The sequence below is a fragment of the Haliotis rufescens genome, unplaced genomic scaffold (assembly GCF_023055435.1).
Source record: "Haliotis rufescens isolate VD_foot unplaced genomic scaffold, xgHalRufe1.0.p SCAF_11, whole genome shotgun sequence".
NCBI classification, from domain to species: domain Eukaryota; kingdom Metazoa; phylum Mollusca; class Gastropoda; order Lepetellida; family Haliotidae; genus Haliotis; species Haliotis rufescens.
Genome location: NW_025963791.1, coordinates 4,552,366 through 4,571,609, shown reverse-complemented (window position 1 = coordinate 4,571,609; position 19,244 = coordinate 4,552,366). Strand labels below are relative to the sequence as shown.

General features: G+C 39.8%; 2 protein-coding genes across 3 annotated transcripts in view; one reads left to right on the top strand and one right to left on the bottom strand.

Annotated features, from left to right (window-relative positions):
- Nucleotides 1–1,185: 1,185 nt before the first annotated feature.
- Nucleotides 1,186–16,341, bottom strand: LOC124134312. The gene is made up of 8 exons (XM_046499059.2): nucleotides 16,325–16,341; nucleotides 15,893–15,987; nucleotides 14,039–14,158; nucleotides 13,271–13,387; nucleotides 10,367–10,495; nucleotides 8,808–8,921; nucleotides 3,365–3,493; nucleotides 1,186–1,481 (listed from the first exon to the last, which is right to left on the bottom strand). Exons 2-8 carry the CDS (start codon nucleotides 15,984–15,986, stop codon nucleotides 1,351–1,353), a joined length of 834 nt encoding a protein of 277 aa, XP_046355015.2. The 5' UTR covers nucleotide 15,987; nucleotides 16,325–16,341; the 3' UTR covers nucleotides 1,186–1,350.
- Nucleotides 5,446–19,244, top strand: part of LOC124134313 — a 29,756-nt gene continuing 15,957 nt past the window's right edge. The window contains exon 1 of one of the 2 annotated variants that reach the window (XM_048392135.1): nucleotides 5,446–5,946. The gene's annotated coding sequence lies outside the window, so the exon portion shown is untranslated. The remainder of the gene's footprint in view (nucleotides 5,947–19,244) is intronic. The other variant, XM_048392134.1, reaches the window with a different exon arrangement.

Below are 19,244 nucleotides of genomic sequence, written 5' to 3'. Positions count from 1 at the left end.
GGCGACCGCCTGTCAACTCGATTCGCTAAGGCCAGGTTCACACAGTGCCGATTATGGCTCCCGTTTGAGATCAGACAGCGCTACGACACGAAAAGTGATCTGGAATGTCCTATCATTGTTTGAACGCAGTCGTATACGTTCGTAACAGAGTCCTACGGTTCGGGAATGTCCAGAGTGGTCGGCCAAGCACTCCCGACAGTATGGTGCGTCCTGTAACATTCGGGAAACTCGTGACTATGTCGTGACAGATACTGCTGTATCGGATCTAAATCGTAACAATGTCCTGTGTTGTCTGGAGGGTGTCCTGTGGATCAGGACGCTGTCGTGATTAACGGGCATGAATTGTTCATTGCCGTTTCTTGTCGATTGAGTCCAGATTGCGTCCAGATCTTGCCGAATGAGAACCGTCTTTGTCGGTTCACTGTCCGGTTACTGTCTGATCTCTGTAGGATCGTATTTGGGAGAATCGGAACGCTTTCGGGACAGTTTTCAAAGTTTTAAAGAAGTGAGTGAGTATGGTTTTACGCCGCTTTTAGCAATATTCCAACAATATCACGGCGGGAGACACCAGAAATGGGCTTCACACATTGTAAGTATGTGGTGATTCGAATACGGGTCACGTGACGAGCGAACGCTTTAACCACAAGACCACCCTATCGCCCGAATCCCATAACACTGCCGATGCCAAGACTGACATGTATATCAATTTTGCAAGTGCAATTTAAAACCCATTTCCATTATGTATGTCCCCGTGTAGATATGCCTATAATGGCATTCATTCCATTAGACTACCCGACCGCCCCAGTTTGAAAGGAAGGTCAATGTGTATGTGTGTATGATAATCACACAAAGCCGCCAGGCAAAAGAATATAAACACTTGAAAATTACAAACACATTTCAAACGTTATCAAAACGTTATAAGGCTGAAAACTGTCGCCGAAAGACTGTAAACTTAGGCTCCAAAACACATCTATGACACTCGTATCAAATACATCACCATCGAATGACCATTTCTGTTTGTTGCCTTTTAGCCACACTCAAACATGGGTGTATACTCTCTTTTACCCCGACAGTTTATATAGTAATAGGTTGAGTACTTTTCCCGCTTGTTACGCCTTGAGTTGATGCTTTTATACTTACATTAGAATTAACAGCTCTTTAACGCGTGAAAATAAATCAAAGCGATTTAATCTGACTTTAATATATTTATTACATTACTTGTCCTGCCGTCTAATCCGTTGTCACACATCACAGATCGGATGATGAATATTAACATTTCTTTATACTATAAGGAATTGGAATGGACTCTGAGAGGTCACGTTGGCCTTATATTATGTCAAGCGACGGCGTTTAGGAATGACAGCTGTAGTCTATAGTTGGTCCGTTGACTGCGCAGGTGCAGTGCGGCCACACGGTGCCAGCTATGTCGAACTCGAATGAGTCTCCGGGAGCGTGGCAGGATCCATGAACATCTTTGCACTCTAGACGTACAGAAAATTACAATTAAAAATACACCCTGGTCTTTTATCAGATAACTTTAAATACTCTTTCATCGATAAAAAGGTTAAATTCGTCCAATAACAAACTGTCGCTACTCAGAGTTACTGATTCCCTGTTCCGAGTGAATTCATCGTTGAATTTCGTATATCGTAGCTTGGGTTATTCTCTTGTCTCTCCTCCTTTTACAGAACAGTCACCCATGCCAACTTAAGCAAACTATACTCGTCCCCCTTATCAGCTCTAGCAGCCTATACTCATCCCCTCCTCAGCTCTAGCAGCCTATACTCAGCTTTGGGAGACTTGAGGGTTCGACTCAGCTTGACGGTTGCATAACAAAATCTTTATATAACCTTATATATATCTTTGTTTTATTTTCCTCCGTGGTCTAATGGTAGAGCGTCCGCCCGGAGAGCGGAAGATCCAGGGTTCGATCCCTGGTCGCGTCATCCCATAGGACGTTAAAAGATGGTACTTATTGTTACCCTTGTTGGCGCTCGGCATTAAGGGGCTAAAACAAGGACTGGTCGGCTCGGAGTCGGTACACTGTGTCTGTGTGGGGTATTCATGTTGGGGTATCCATGGTATCTCAGTGTGATAGCACTATAAATCGGCATCAGTCCGGACTAGTAAAAGCAGACACACACACGTGCATGCATGTCGCTATATAAGTGCAATAATCTTGGACGCGACGTTGAACCCAATGTCACCTCACCTTATTTTATTTTCAAATTCCAATAGACAGATATCACCCTACTCACATACATGAGTCCCAAAGAGGGGCACGTCAGCTGTTTGGTGACCTCTTAAAGGCCGACGTGAAGAAGAGTATTTCGGGGACTATGTGTTCATTATCTAAGTTGTGCTTCGCTGCATGGACGCGTTATATAGTCTCTCATAACCTCCGGGTGGTTTCTGTACATTAAGCCATTTACTGAATTATTAACCTGTTTTAATTCCAAGAAGAATCTGCATGATATAACTCATCTTTTTGAGGCAAGGGTGTCCACTAGCCTGTAGCAAAGTCTAGTTTCTACCCTTGCCACATCAAGGCCACTTTTCTGGGCTCGACACTGGCGCCACCTCGTGTAGGACATGAGTTGTGCCCCTTGTAATGAAAACGCGATATCCAATCAGATCGCTGTTCTTATCTCGTATGGGGACACGTGTGGCCCAGCCGTCTAAGGCGCCGCGATTCGCTGTGCAGAGTTGCGTCCTTTGGGCACGCCAGAAACCTATGATTGTGAGTTCGAATCCCGGTTCGCACCGATTATATTTCTAGGTTTGTCAGCACCATAGGCTGGGTGTTAAAAGATGAAAAGGTGGGCCAACAAAGACAGGCAGTAGTAAATCACTTTCATACGAGTGAGCGAGTGAGTTGGGTTTAACGCCGCTTTTAACATTATTCCTGTTATATCGCGGCGTGTCAGCTTTATGTGGGAGGAAAGCTCGAAGTGATGCAGGTCTAAGACGTTTACCACTTCGGTGAAACCCACGAGCACGGGTATGGTGCTGACAAACCTAGAAACATAATCGGGGCGAACCGGGATTCGAACCCACAATCATAGGTTTCTGGCGTGCCCAAGGGACGCAACCCCGCACAGCGAATCGTGGCGCCTTAGACGACTGGGCCACCCGTGCCCCCACTTCCATACGAAGGTGTACCAGTCGTGGATGTTGATTTTGTGAAACGTTCTCTGATATGTGCGATAGTCTTATCACATTTAGCACAGGAAGGCGGGCTAGATGTGGCAAGGGTGGAAACAAGACTTTGATAAATACTTTCAAGACTTTCTTGCGTCTGGAATAAGGATATGACTGTACAGAAAGTGAGACCTAAATAAACAACTTCTCTCTATATACTCACTGGCATCCACGTTTTCTACCGACAATGTTGTAACGCCGTTGGGGTTGTCAAGGGCGTGGCAGGTGTAGGTGTTGCAGTCTACCGTCCATCTGCTGCCGACATCATGACATGATCCGTCGTGGCGACATCCTAAACACAGAACATGTGAGGCCCGTACAAACAAATGTTCTTCAAGTGACCTTACGGAGATTTAACGAACGCTTCCGGTGGACCCTATATATCGCTCCTTTCTTATACCTGTATGTACCCTACCCTCAGTGAAAATACGAAAACGTTTAAGACTATTTTCATAAAGTACACAGTTACAACATCCCCTTTAATACCATTATAAAAGTAGGAACTACTGATATCTAATGTTTTGTTATAGTGAGACAGCCTCCATGGTCTAGTGGTAGAACGTCCGCCCAGAGAGGGGAAGGTCCGGGTTCGATCCCCGGCCGCATCATGCCAAAAAACGTTAAAAGATGGTACTTGTTTTTACCCTGCCCGGTGCTCGGCAATAAGGGGGCGAAAACAAGACTGATCGGCTCAGTGACCTTGCACTATAAAATTAGTCTGGGATAGAACAAGAAGCCACATACACACCCGTGCATGCACGTCGCTATATAACTGCAATAATCTTGAACGCGAAGTTAAACCTGATTTTACCTCAACTCGTTATAGTAAAGCCCCGTTAGTCTGGACCCCGATAATCCGGACGAAAATGATGCCTTCACAAACACACAGAGGCCATGGTTCAGCAATCCAGAAAAGGAAAAGGTAATATATTGGTCTGAACATTGTCAAACATGTTCAAATGGCTGGCAACTAGCCGTTTGGACCTTTGATATGATGCGTAATACATGAATAAATAGAATCATTTAGTTTAGATGTTACAAGTTTTTTAGAGTAACCTAACATATATGTTTCAAGTTTGTGAGAGTAACCTAACATATATGTTAGAAGCTTGTTGGGGTAACATGATATAGGTGTTACATGCTTGTTCGGGTGACATAACATATGTTTCAAGTTTGTTGGAGTAACATAACATATGTTTCAAGTTCGTGAGAGTAACATATTAACATATATGTTACAAGCTTGTTAGGGTAACATAATATAGATGTTACAAGCTTGTTCGGGTAACGTAATATACATGTTACAAGCTTGTTAGGGTAACATAATAAACCTGTTTCAAGCTTGTTCGGGTAACATAACATATATGTTACAATTTTGATGAGGTAACATAACATATATGTTACAAGTTTGTTAGAGTATCATAACATCCATGTTACAAGCTTGTTACAGTAACATAACATACATATTACAAGCTTGTTAGGGTAACATAACAGATGTTTCAAGTTTGTTTGAGTAACATTACATACATGTTACAAGTATAAAATGTGTTAGAGTAACATTACAGGTCTGTTACATATATGTTATGTTACTCTAACAAGCTTGTAACATCTAAACTAAATCATGCCAATTTGAATTCTATTTGAAAACAACACTCTTCGAGAGAAATTATGATGAAACGATAAACAATATCTTAGTCACGAAACAATATACATTTATTCACCTACCACTGTCTAACATTCCACAAAACAACAAACAACAGGCAAATAATGTATTGTGACCGATTTTTTCACATCAGGAAAATGAACTAGTTTCGACCTGGAAACTTCATTTTAAACAGAAACACATTAGAAACAGCGGTGTTTTCTAAACACGGGGCAGTGCGCCAGTATATATAAGCGTAACGAAACACCTGAATAGTGATGTGTGTGTATGTTTACTCTCAAAGTGACATGAAGACGCAGGTGTGCCTTCATAACTGACACAAACAACTTTTAAACTCCAGATTCATAATTGCTCTCGAAACCAGAACATCAGTTATCTCCACAGCCTAATTAACCAACTCCGCAAGTGTCAAAAAACGGTGAAACCCAAAACACATATTGAGTCGGAACGCTCACTATTTACCGTCATATAAATTAACATGTGTTGCGTCAGATGTATACAACAACAAGGGATTCTTAGAATTGTATCCCTTGTATAGCAACCTGTTTTCTTTACCTATCATGTAAGTGGTTCGTACTAACCGTCCCCGTGACCTACATTCCAGGGGAACGGCCAATACAGGCATGACGGGGTTTATCTTCTGTTCCGCTTTGATTTAAAGCAGCTCGTCTGACACTGATGAAATGGAGCATGTCTGGCGGAAGTAGCAGATGCACAGAAGTGGTGAAGAGGCAGGCGACTAAGTGCGGATGTTCCTATCATTCATACGCGGTGAAGGGACCCAAATCTCCGGGTTAATCTTACACGCCAAGTAGAATTAAATTTACCACTTTTAAAAGAGCGGAGGAATGGTTTTGTCAGTTCAAATAATGACTCCACTTTACGTAGCTTGTTAGACTTCGTAAGTTTCTGATACAGGAGAGGGTCTATATTAAGCTTAACGTTAACTGCAATGAATGAGGATGATCATGATGTCGTGAGGCGGCTCCTGGTCTGACCATGTACGAAGTAACCGCCTCTGGACGCGATACCTGAAGAGCGCATCGGACATACACTGTACAACAGAGGATAACCACTCAAATAAGGTAAGACTTTGATCATGTTTTGATCATATTTCTTTCTCTTTATTTTGCATTTCTTTTTTAAAGTGTTCTCTATTTTTAGAAATTTATTTTTACCCCAATACTTTATAACATTCCCTGTACCCAAGATTTAATTATAAGAACAATGTTACTGAATTTAAGGGCCAATTAATTCATCACCTAGTGGAGCCGGAAATATTTGCGAAAAAATATCCCCGCACTGGAAACAAAATTGCTCCCAATTTTCCATTAATTAAATAAATGTATATTTCATTGGTATTGGTGAATTATAAATAGATACGAACACCGTTGTGTCGACTTCGAAACGACTCAAAAAACTTCGAATTATATTATTCGAGTGTTTGAGACATCCGAAATAGATTCTCAACGCCAATCACTATTAATTATATCGTACACAGAGATAATTAGCCTATGAAAGCTCTACTCAATTAATGTTCCGGCATCCCCCCATAGATGGGATGCGGAATGTTTCCCGCTCTGCAAGTGAAATAGCATTTGTATTTTGACATTGATGGTTGTGCACGGTAGGTTCTCATATTTTCGGTTCGGCTAATCGGGGTAATTTTGTATTTGCATTTCTCATTTGGGACTACACAATTAGTTTGAAACAACCGAAAAATCGAACCATCCAATTTCAGAGGTCAAATAAATAAATAAATAAATAAATAAATAATGCAGTAAACTACGTTTGTAACGAACCCGTCCATTTGCTGTATATCCATGCTGTAAATGTGCTTATAACGAACTACGGTTATAACGAACTAAATTTTGTGGTCCTTTTGAGTTCGTTATAACCGTAGTTACATAATAATTTCTATTTATTTATATATTATAATATTTGATGGTTACGTCTGGTATAATTTATGTGGACCACAGTCTATTTTAATTTAAATGTCTTACATTGTAAAACTGTGAGGATTGCACTGGGGGCAAATGTGTAGTTGTATTCGGGTCATCTGGTTGGTGATGGCAATGTTGCTATGTGTAACAAAAAGCGCATATGTGTTATGTCAGACATACAGTGAAACCTCTTAAATACGGACAGTACCGTCCGAGGTCAAACTGACCAAATGACCGAATCACCACACGAAGAAATGTCCCTTTAAACATAGGTTTAACGAGGCCCACACTCGGGCAAAGATGTGGCGACCACGTTGTCATAGTAACACTCCAGTAAACACGATCTGCAATTTTTATGAGATCTGTTATTATTTTAACATGTAACATTTTCATAGTCGCTGTGTTTCATTTATTACTCGCGTCCGTGGTTTGAAAACATATTAACATTGTCATATAATACAATTTGGCATTTATTCCATTCTAAAAGATTGTTAAACGATCTTTTCCTTTACAAAATAAATAGCAAAATTCGCTGTTATTCATACCTAACGGTTGATAGTTGATATTGCATAGATACAGTGACACCCCATTAGTCCGGACCTCGTTAATCCGGAAACCCCTGGAAACATTCCCCGTATACAAAGTGACATTACTCCGTAAACATCATTCGTTAATATGTACATCATATTTCCCCGCCGATTTCAGAGGGAAGACTACTGAAATAACGGATTTTCTCTGTACTTATTATAAGGTGTTTTTGCATACGTTAACAAAATTCCTTTCAACTCTACATTAGCGGATCAAATTGTCGTTATCACAGCTACCATCAATAATAAATCCTATTATGTTCACCCTTTAAATTAAGGTTAACAGTGATCGATATATTACTTGGGGAAATGTTAGAGGACTCGATATGTGTCAGCCAAGGTTAAAGCCCTTCTGTTGCTGATATTTATGATATCGATCGGCAGAGAAATCGATTCAAATACAGTGTGGGTGTCAAGACGCCGATCATACATCACGATAACAATAAACTCATTCAACAAATAATCTAAAGGCCGCATACACCATCTTGTAATAATGACCTCCATTAATAGAGGTCGTGTCTTAATGCTTAAGAGGGCGGTCGGTAAGCCTAGTGGTTAAAGCGTTCGCTCGTCACGCCGAAGACCCGGGTTCGATTGCCGACATGGGTACAATGTGTGAAGCCCATTTCTGGTGTCCCCCGCCGTGATATTGCTGGAATATTGCTAAAAGCGGCGTTAAACCATACTCACTCACTCATAATGCTTAAGCGAGGTACACATACCTATAGTTTGTTTGTGTCTTTTACCACGTACTCAGCAGTATTCTAGCTATTTGACATCAGCCTGTGAATATTCGAGTCCGGATAAACTTATAGTCTAGTGTTTGATTTTACTATCAACTCCCACGCCGTTGTGGTACGATGACATGCCAAGAAAACCCACTCGGTGCGTATGAATGACGTGTTTACATACACACTTTTGAGTATATGAATTAGGCCATTTTAGCATTAATACATTTACAAATAAAGGCGAGGGGAAAGTGTCTGTTTGGCGGGGTTTGATGTGGTTTGAAGGGGTTTGATGGAGACTAATTAGGGTTTGGCGGGGCTAGATGGGGTTTGATTGGGTTTGGCAGGGTTTCATGAGGACTGATGGGGTTTGGTTGGGTTTGGCGGGGTTTGATTGGGTTTGTTGGAGATTGATGGGGTTTGGCAGGGTTTCATGGGGACTGATGGGGTTTGGCGGGGTTTGATTGGGTTTGATGGAGATTGATAGGGTTTGATGGAGTTTGATGGGGTTTGGCAGGGTTTCATGAGGACTGATGGGGTTTGACGGGGTTTGATTGGGTTTGTCGGAGATTGATGGGGTTTGATGGAATTTGGCGGGGTTTGATGGAGACTGACGGTGGGGTTTGGTGGGGTTTGATGGAGTTTGATGGGGTTTGGTGGAGTTTGGCTAGTAAAACGTGCTTCCTACCGTGCTTCTGTGGATACAACCCATAGTACTGTCCCCTCTGTTCACACTTTATTATAGAACATCCGTCCATAGTGGTAGCGTTGGCAGGTATGCACTGGTCGTTTCTGGGGCAGCCTGAAAAAAGATTATTAAAACTACCGCTATTTCTGTCCACATTTTAATTCATGTATGAGAATCGATCATTTCATTTGTCAGATCGAGGTTTAACGTCACGTTCAAGGTTACTGCACGTGCATGTACGAGTGTGTGAGTGCGTGCGTGCGTGCGTGCGTGCGTGCGTGTGCTGACCAGTCATTTTTTATCTCCTTCATGGCGGGCGTCAGACCTGGTAAGAACAAGTACCATCTTTTAACGTCTTTTGATATGACGTGGCCGGGAATCGAACCACCGAGCAGACGCTCTGTCTACCAGACAACGGAGGCGAATTAACGTGGTTTCACCGAGTATTTGTCAGCTTCTGACACGGCGTAGAGCCCCAAACCACTGCTTCGCCCATCACTGTTTTACGGGCAGTCTTCAAATGCAGGCGACTTACACCTAAACAATCAGTGCAGTTGAGAGGCATGTGGTTGCATTCACACGCCTCAACTGCGAAACATCAAAGGATATGTCTGAACCATTAAGAGGGTCAGGCTCCATGGGCTGTTGTGCATATCCAGTATAGATCTAGAAGATGTAATTACTGCCTTGTGCATGGAACTGAGATACTGTCTCTAAGCCATTAGAGTAATCAGAAACTGTTATGCTTTTGTCAAATGTGAGCTCCGAATAAGCAAATGTGATTATATTAATAATATAAAAGAATGAGGTAGAAAAAAAGCCCTTTGATCCACTGGAACAGTCGATTTACGGGAAACTTTGAAATATATGTAAGAAAGTTATCAGACATATGAACCTAACATTCTTTCCTTTCGTATACTTTGTCTAATGATCCAGTACATACGTATGGCAAATATGAGTTTAAAAGAATTATTTTAGTAACAATCTAACAATGAACATTTCCTTCACCAAAGATTGCCGTTTAACCATGTGTCTGTACTGTGTTTACCGACACCTCCTAAGGAAATCAGATTTGTTTATATTGAAATAGTTTTACAATGCTTCAGGAAATCCTCTGAAATCGGAATGTTTTAGCCTTGCCTGCACATTTAGTATGTTACAGGAACAAAAGATTCAAAAGTTATTCTCCCTTGTATGAACACATGTGATCATTTTCAAAACGATTTCTACATGTTTTGCCTATTTCTAACATTATGTGGATTCCGCGGACCCCAAAGCTCAGCCCACATGTGTACATGTCCTCTGCTGGAACTGCTAATTCACTCGGGGGTAGTTTCACATTAGAGACACGTGTCAGTACATGTGAGCCGTGCGTGTATAAGAATGATATAACTATAGGTCCATCACACAGAGTTGTTCGAGCACTCTCACCGTCACGCCAAACACCCAGGTCCAATCAAAAAATGGCTTAAATGTGAATTCTGGTGTCCCCCGCCGTAATACTGCTGAACTTTTGATTAAAATCAGAATATTCCAGAGAATAAACGACAGTAACCTACCCCAGCTGGAGAGTTGAAGATCGGGGAATTCTTGTGTGCCCAAGAGCACTTTGATGCATCTGTACGTGAGGCAACTGTGGGTCCACACACCTCCGATATCAACACAGGACCCGTCCCGGGCCTGACACGCTGAAACACACAACAGTTCATGCATGGAAGATACAGAACATATCAGAAGTATAACAATCACACTTTGTGGATCAGCGACAGACAGGATAGAAAAATACTTGTGTCATCAGCTTGAAAGGGCGTTTTGGTTTGTTGTATAGTTTATTTTTATTTTATTTCTTGTTTTGGCGGAGGGAGGATTGTTTGGTTTATATTAGGTTTGTTAATTTGAATAATTCAATGTGTTTTCATTGTTGATATTTCTGTTGTTTAAATTGTTATTTTATTTTTAAAAATAATGTTGTTTTTTTATTTTAATTATTTTTTATTTATTTTATTTTATTTTTATTTTATTTTATTTTATTTTATTTTATTTTATTTTATTTTATTTTATTTTATTTTATTTTATTTTATTTTATTTTATTTTATTTTATTTTATTTTATTTTATTTTATTTTATTTTATTGGGGGGGGGGGATGTTTTTTGTTTCCGTGTTGTGGTGTTGTTGTTTAAGGGGGGAGTTGTTGTCATTGGTAATGAAATGTCATTGGTATTTCGAAATATTGTTACATTGTTCTGAATTCATATATAATGTGGAATCGTGAATATATACGCTTTTTCATTCTAAAACAATTTGAACTTCGGAAAGAATTAACCGAAAGTAAAGTATAAGATTTTAAAACATTTGCATCAAAGAATTTTTAAAACAATAAATTCTATTTGACAAATATACATGAAAAAAAACTATATCAGAAACTTGAAAAACGCAAATATAGTATATAGAATGATTAAAGATGGTATTTCATACATTTCAACATTACTATTGTAGATGCCGCATATAGTACGCAAGGGTGTTGTAAAGGCTAACCAATTATTTTTTATTTATTTTTTTTATTTGTAAATACGACGGACTTTTCATTTTCGGTCATATTTTAACAAACAAATGTATTTTGATATCACACTGACATAAAATGCATCCCATGGTAATATATGTCTACGGTCAATTCATGAACCATACGCATCCTTTGAAGTGATTCTTCTTAAAATGTTATTTTATACATTTCAACTAAATATGAAGTGAAAAGGTCCTCACTCATGATGCGAAACAGACAATGTGTAAAGGGAGATAACTCTATTTAGCATATTGTCAAATGAAACCCAATGCTCAAGACATGGCCTCCACTTTAAAGCCATATACAGAGGAAATGTGACAGTACACTGTTTAGACATAAATCTACAGCGTCCGAAAACGATTCCAGGCGAACGTGTGTATTTCCTTTTATCAAGGCAGTACCTTTATATTCCGGTAAATATTTCATCTTATTACAGACAAATATCACCATTTATATGAACTGCACCTTAAATGTTCAACCCAAGACATATTATATGAAATGGAATGTACGTCACGTGATCAAATGACGATCTCTCGTTGGACAAGAGACCCCAGCTGTGATTCTGTTGCATTAATGGTTTCTATTTTAATAAGCCCTGATGTAATGGAATGTTTATTATATTTCTAATGACAAACAAATAGGCATTTCTCTGAAAAAATCGTGGAGTATCACCGACAGTTATCTTTGAAGGGTGTAACTAACATGTGTCGAGTCTAAAAAATACGCCTGCTTATTTTAAGCTTATAAAGAGAAACGCCCCGCCCCTTAATGGTTTATGGCCCTATGCAAGCAGAGAAAAATATACCCAGAACTCTTTTAAATATGGGTCTTTAGATACTGAGCCACTGGGAGTGTCAAGAATAGAAAATAACGTAGATTAGAGCAATAATGAACCCCATTTTGGTGATGTGATTTGAGATGAACATGAGTTTCCGTCGCGTCCAAGATTTTTGCACTTTTATAACGACGTGTGTGTGTGTGTGTGTGAGAGAGAGAAAGAGAGAGAGAGAGAGAGAGAGAGAGAGAGAGAGAGAGAGAGAGAGAGAGAGAGTGCTTGTATTAGTCCAGGCTGATGCCGATTTGTAGTGCTTGCCCACTGAGATACCATGCCCCAGTTTAACATGAATACCCCACTCAGACACAGTATGCTGACTCCGAGCCGACCAGTCCTTGTTTTAGCCCTTTAATGCCGAGCCCCAGACAGGATAATAACAAGTGCCATCTTTTAACGCCTTTTGGTATGACGCGGCCGGGGATCGAACCGGGCGGACACTAGACCACGGAGACGGTCCCCCTTTTGGTACACCAGATGCCCGGCGCTGTTAGTGGTATTCCGGATACCACAGTGCAGTACGATGGATGCCATGAAATGTGTTTCTGGTATGCCAATATTTCAAAATTGATATATATTTTTCGTCTTTTTCTTCTTGCAAAGCGTGACAAATCGTCAAAATATTTAGCCCTTGTCGTATGAGCGCGCATGGTCATGTATTCTCTGTGAAAATCCGTCTGTGTATACTGACATGACTCAAGAGTTATAAGATCGGATGCCAAGACAAATTATGTGGTATGTAGGATGCCTAGAAGGTGGGGTTTGGCACCCTCGATAATGGTAACTCCAGATTATAACCCCTTAATGTTATCCTTAGTATCTGTTTTTACGGAAATCTACGTCGGTGTCTTTAATCCCTAATCCTAATCTAACAAAAATCTGCTTTTAATTGCTTCTGCATCCCAAGTGATGTTTATGTTTACCGCTGTCGTCCACGTTGTAATGACGTTCAAAGTGTCTGTAGGCGTTACAGACGACAGACAGCCGGAAGTGTTGTTTATCACCGGCGCTATCCCTCTTGCTATAAATAGATCTTGTAGTTTACATTGAGAGCACACAGTTAGTGCTTACCTTCCTGGAGATTGCGGAAGCCGATGTTGAAATTGCTCTTGATGCACTGTTGCCGGGAACAGCCGATGGTGCGGATGTAGCCCTCGGGGCGACAAGTGCCGCTCTGGTCCTCGCAAGCTGGGTGGAAAGAATGGTCAGTTTCATTGTATGAATGAATGAATGAATGAATGAATGAATGCTAATTCAGCTTGATACGTCTACCCTTACTGCACACAAGAATGGTCAGTTTCATTGTATAAATAAATAAATAAATAAATAAATAAATAAATAAATGAATGAATGAATGAATGAATGAATGAATGAACGAATGAATGAATGAATGAATGAATGAATGAACGAACGAACAAATGATAAATAACTAAATAAATGCTAATTCAGCATGATACTTTAGGGTCTACCCTTACTGCACACAAGTTATGATTAAAATATGAGATATATACTTTTGAGTTTTAATCTTCATGGATAACGTCATATTTTGGTTGGACAAAGGCTGATATTGAAACGGTATACTGTAGTCTAACATGTTCAGTCTTAGAGCACCAAATTCTATCTCATAAATAGAAAATAGAAAGAAACCAGAAAAAGTTAGGGTTTTTTCGAGAAAATGTAAAGACAGGATCGACAGATTATGGATTTTAAAGCGATGTTTCGGTGCATGTGTTGGTACCTTTCTCTAGCCTCAGTCTATCTTCATCATCAAATGTTGCAAATAGGTTACAGAAGCTGGAACTATGAAATCACATCGAAAACTTGACTGGGAATACTGACCGAAACGAATAGGATGGTATCCTCCGTGTTCACAGATGTATACGATGCAGGGGCCGCTCATCTTGGTGGTGAACTCGTCCCCGTGCTGTATCTTGATGCCGTCCATCATGCAGTGGCCATCTACCGGTCATGCAGGAATCAATAACATTCTCAACTTGGAAACATCAGAACCTCGCTATTTCATACACCTTTAATACAACCGTCTTTAATCTGGCTTCGTCTATGCGGAAACCTCATCTTTCGAACTGTTACATGAAGGAGATTTCAGGTTCTGCACGTAGATTTTATACATCAGACCCTCGTTAATCCAGACCCCTCTAATCTAGCCTCATTACTCCTACTTCGTCTTTGCGGACACCTCACCTTTGAACGTGTTTCATGAACGAGTTTAATAGTCTACTATTATATGTTATACATCAGAACTTCGTAAATATAAACCCTTCAATACAGCCCTCACGTGTTTAAGTAGAAACCTCATATGGACGGTGTACAGTAAAACCCTGTTAATCGAACACCCTTTAATCCAACTCTCATTAATCCGACCTCGCTAATACTGGAACTTCACACTTCAAACTGTCATTGTAAGGTACTTCGCGGAGTTTGAAGATTCTGTTATCAGTAAAATCTATTAGCGTGAGTGAGCTGCATGGGCCAGTTTTCCGGTTATATCACGGAGTCTCAGCTTGATGTGGGAGGAAAGTCCTGACTGATGCAGCCACTTTTGGACAAAACCGACGATCACGGTGTAGTGCCGACAAACAAGAGTCATAGCATGGGCGGATCCAGCAATTTTAAAAGGGTGGGGTCCCAAATATCTCAAAATCCTCTCCCAGCCAATTTTACTGCCTACAACAAATTACATTTGGTTTTTATACGGTGAGACTCGGGACCCCCTCCCCCCCCCCCCTGGATCCGCCTATGATAGCTAGGACAAACCATGGATTCGAACCCAGGACCATAGCAGTCTGGCACATCTAAGGGATGTCAAACGATTTCCAGATGGTCCAGTTCTCATTGAAATGGCGATAATCGCATACGAGGATTAACGGGGTCAGAATTAGCAGGACATTCAGTAGCCCAGAACTTGAACATGTAAACCGATTATGCACAAAAGCACGTTTTTTTCATCACTCGTAAATAATCGAGTCTGAACCAGACTATCCAGTGACTGACATCAAGAGCATCCATCCAAGCAATTGGGATCCGATGACATGCATCAACCAAGTCAGCGATCCTGGCCACCCGATCTCGTTAGTCACCTCTTACGACAAGCATAGTCGCCTTTTACGGCTAGTATGGGTTGCTGAAGATCTATTCTACCCCGGGTTTTCACGGGTCAGTATTGTTACTAAAAATGTACATTCAATCACTTGTTGAGTAACATTCAAGCGTAATGTATAATTAACAGCGACTCAGACACAAGCATACAAGTCAGCTAATAGCGATGGTAGTTTAAGATGTGGACTATGAGTCTGAGACGGTTGGTTGTTGGTTGGTTGGTTTGTTTAACGCCGCACTCAGCAATATCCCAGCTATATGACGGCGGTCTGTAAATAATCGAGTCTGGACCAGATAATCCAGTGATTAATATCATGAGCATCGATCCACGCAATTGGGATCGATGACATGCATCAACAAGCATAGTCACCTTTTAAGGCAATCATGGGTTGCTGAAGACCTATTCTACCCCGGAATCTTCACTGGTCGATTCTGAGACGGAGAGTTTTTGGCCCGAGCCTAGGCTATAAGCACTGAAGAGTGGATTTTTAAGGGACAGATTTGAGCCTGCTGCACCGGCATTGCGAGAACCCCCCATGGCGATATCGTGGAACAAGCTAATGCGGTAATGCTCACGGTCGTGCGTCGCCGCGGCCTCGAAATGAGGTTTGGCGACAGCGACGGTAACAACGCTCAACAGGGTAACCAGTAGCAGTGTTCGGCGGTCCATGCTGCAACATATTATAACAATCAAATCATTATCTGAATAGCATTGAATTGAAAGTAATCATGATAATGATAATTATAACGATGGGATAATAATGATCAAAATCATAAACGAATTGTTATTATTATTATTATTATTATTATTATTACTACTTCTACTACTAATACTGATACTATTTCAGCGAAGCAATTAACAGTTAAGATTTATGTGTGCGAATTTTACTGCTAGCGTCGATACAAGCTCTATAAGAATACTAAGTTAACTTCATAATTATGATTATGAGTAAGTTTGTATCATTTGTATATTACCTCACGGGGTATATGCGACATCATAGACCTTACCTTGTGAAGTGGGAGTAGGAAAGTACTCACTGTCAACGGGGCACCCATTTTATAGAGACCTGTGAGGATGGGTCTGTCAATACAGTAACAAGTGCCTGTAAACAACACCTCGTGTACCGTCCGAGATCTGCCACATCAAACGATATGTATTATAAATCTCCATGATTTAAAAGTGGATATTGAAGGACTCGAGGGGTACATAGGGGTAAATAGGTTTCACCGAAGTGGTAAACGCCTAAGACCTGCATCACTCACTCACTCACTCACTCACTCACTCACACTCACTCACTCACTCACTCTTGCCGTAAAAGGCGACTGTGCTTGTCGTAAGAGGCGACTAACGGGATCGGGTGGTCAGGCTTCCTGATTTGGTTGATGCTTGTCATCGCATCCATATTGCATGGATCGACTCTCATGATGTCAGACATTGGATTGTCTGGACCAGACTCGATTATTTACAAACCGTCATCATATAGCTGGAATAATGCTGAGTGCGGCGTTAAACAACAAACACTCACTCACTTGCTCACTCAGTAGCAGGATATATAGCTTGGTGTCGCTCTACTAGTGTGCGCCATTCCTGGCTGATCTAGCCCTGGATTCGATTCCCAGATTCGCGCTGATTATGATCCTTGGTGTATGGGCACCCGATTATTTTTAAGACTGAGGTTACACTTTAGTTAGTATATTTGTTTATTCATAATACTGAGAGGCCATAGGCCTATAATACATGTTACATAGTAAAGGGTGTACATACATTTAAAAGGTGACACATTTGGAACTTCTTAGCTTCATAGCATGCAATATGTACATTGACAGCTTTTTCGTTTTTACTACATTCATACTTGACATTAATGAAACAAATTTATGTGGACTTCGACAACGGATATAATATTTATCACTGAACTTTTTCTGAGTTCAGCATACAACAGTCAAAGTAGGAAGAAATGGTATTCATTTTCTACAGTGTTTAAATCACAAAACTAACAAATTATGTGTTCTCTCACGACCCCCATATATCTTCCCGTCTCGATAAAGAGTTCGTGTGAACCACATCTGAATCTTGCAAGTGCAATTCGAAATATTATTAGTGTCACATCTAATAAGTATTGCTCTCCACAGAATCTGTTTTTAAAGAGGGAATAAATTGATAGTTTCTTTGATATACTTTAGTTACAAAATTATCCCACTGACCAAAAATTATGATTAAATATTTATACCATGGTTCTATCAATTCCAATACTTGATTGTGAAGACTTCAATATTCTGTTCATTAGCAATGGGTTTAATACATTACTGAAATTTTGAAAACGAAATTTCTCAATTCAAATCACAATTTCAAAAGTTAATTGTGTTGTTTATACGTTTTAAAAGTTTATTTATTATCTATGATTAACTTCATATTAAAACTAAATCTATATACGCTTCAATAACATGAGTTACAGTATAAAAAGAAAATGCAAGCACTGCTATGTTCTTTTTAAGTGTGATTTATTATCAAATATGTCTCATCACCATAAATAATGCAAGTATGTGCTATTCATAGCGTCTATTGAAAAGTAACACTTTAATATCAGTCTTTCATGTATCCCTGCTGTGTAAATTACCATATACATGTATTTTTATCTGAAATTTGGACTTTGTTCTCGCCAGAGAGATTAGACATAATAAGTAAGGTCAATAGAGATCATGGGAAGTACGAGGTTACGTCTAAACACGAATCATCTACAGTGAAACCTCGTTAATCCGGATGATGCAAATTGTCGTTAACAAATACTGAGAAATATATACAATGCAATACAAAGCATGCAGAGCTTTTCTTGGTGTTTGTGAAATACGCCTTGTCCCGCTTCCAGGGGTGATATGGGTTCGTTAGATCCGCAGCACAAAGTTTATATTGAGGCTGCAAGACTTTGATGTTGACTTGAAAGAACATCTGATTCCAGAACTTTTTCCAAAATCCACTCCTGGTCAAAACCTAAAGGTAAATCGCTGGGAAAGTAAAGTTTTAAAGGTTTTTAACTGTTTTGGACTGAACTATGTTCTCGACGCCCATGATAAGCCCCCTTGGTGAGGTTATAAGCAACTATGCACCTGGAAGGAGTGAAATATAACAAGTGGTTTCAGCGTGTTCAGTCTCAGCCAAAGCTCAGGACATGTCAACTTTTTATCAGTTTTATCAACAAAATTGTATGGTTACTAGCATAGTATTTTAACCTCTCTTCGTTAATCTAGAAATAGAAACGGGATAATACAGAAATCCCCAAACTCCCCCGATAGGTTTTGGAAATTCTGTACTATGTCGAACAAAAAAAATGAAAAATAAAATCCAAATGAGCCCAGAACAATTCATCTATACTTTACTCACTATATTTAAAACAACAAATTTATTAAACTTATGCTCAAATATGTTTCATAAATTGTTTTTAAATATTGTATGGTCAAATATGTTTCACAACTTGTTTTTAATTAAAACTTTGTATAAATAACTAAATTGTAAATATATGAACTTGGTCTCGTCGCTATATGGCTGAAATAATGCCGATGCGACGTAATTTTTTTATTCAAACAGATGATAGATAGCTTTACATTAAAAATACAAAAAATATCATCTGCAATCAATTTTGCCCTCTATTGGCTTCAGATGACTAGTCGGATATGGATAAATGCCTGAACAATATGATTAATTCTGAACTGAATACACATTCTGATAGAAATGTAGTCTCATAGTAACATTACTTTAACAAATTAGCTTGAATATATAAGTTTGGGATGTGACTGATTACTTGTTCTTTGTGATAGAAGGATAGTATAGGTTAGCCTAGCGGTTAAAGCCTTGACTCCTCCCAACGAAGACAGGTTTAGTTTCCACGTTTTCACACCATCTCGCTGTGATATGGCTGAAATTTGTTGAAAGCGG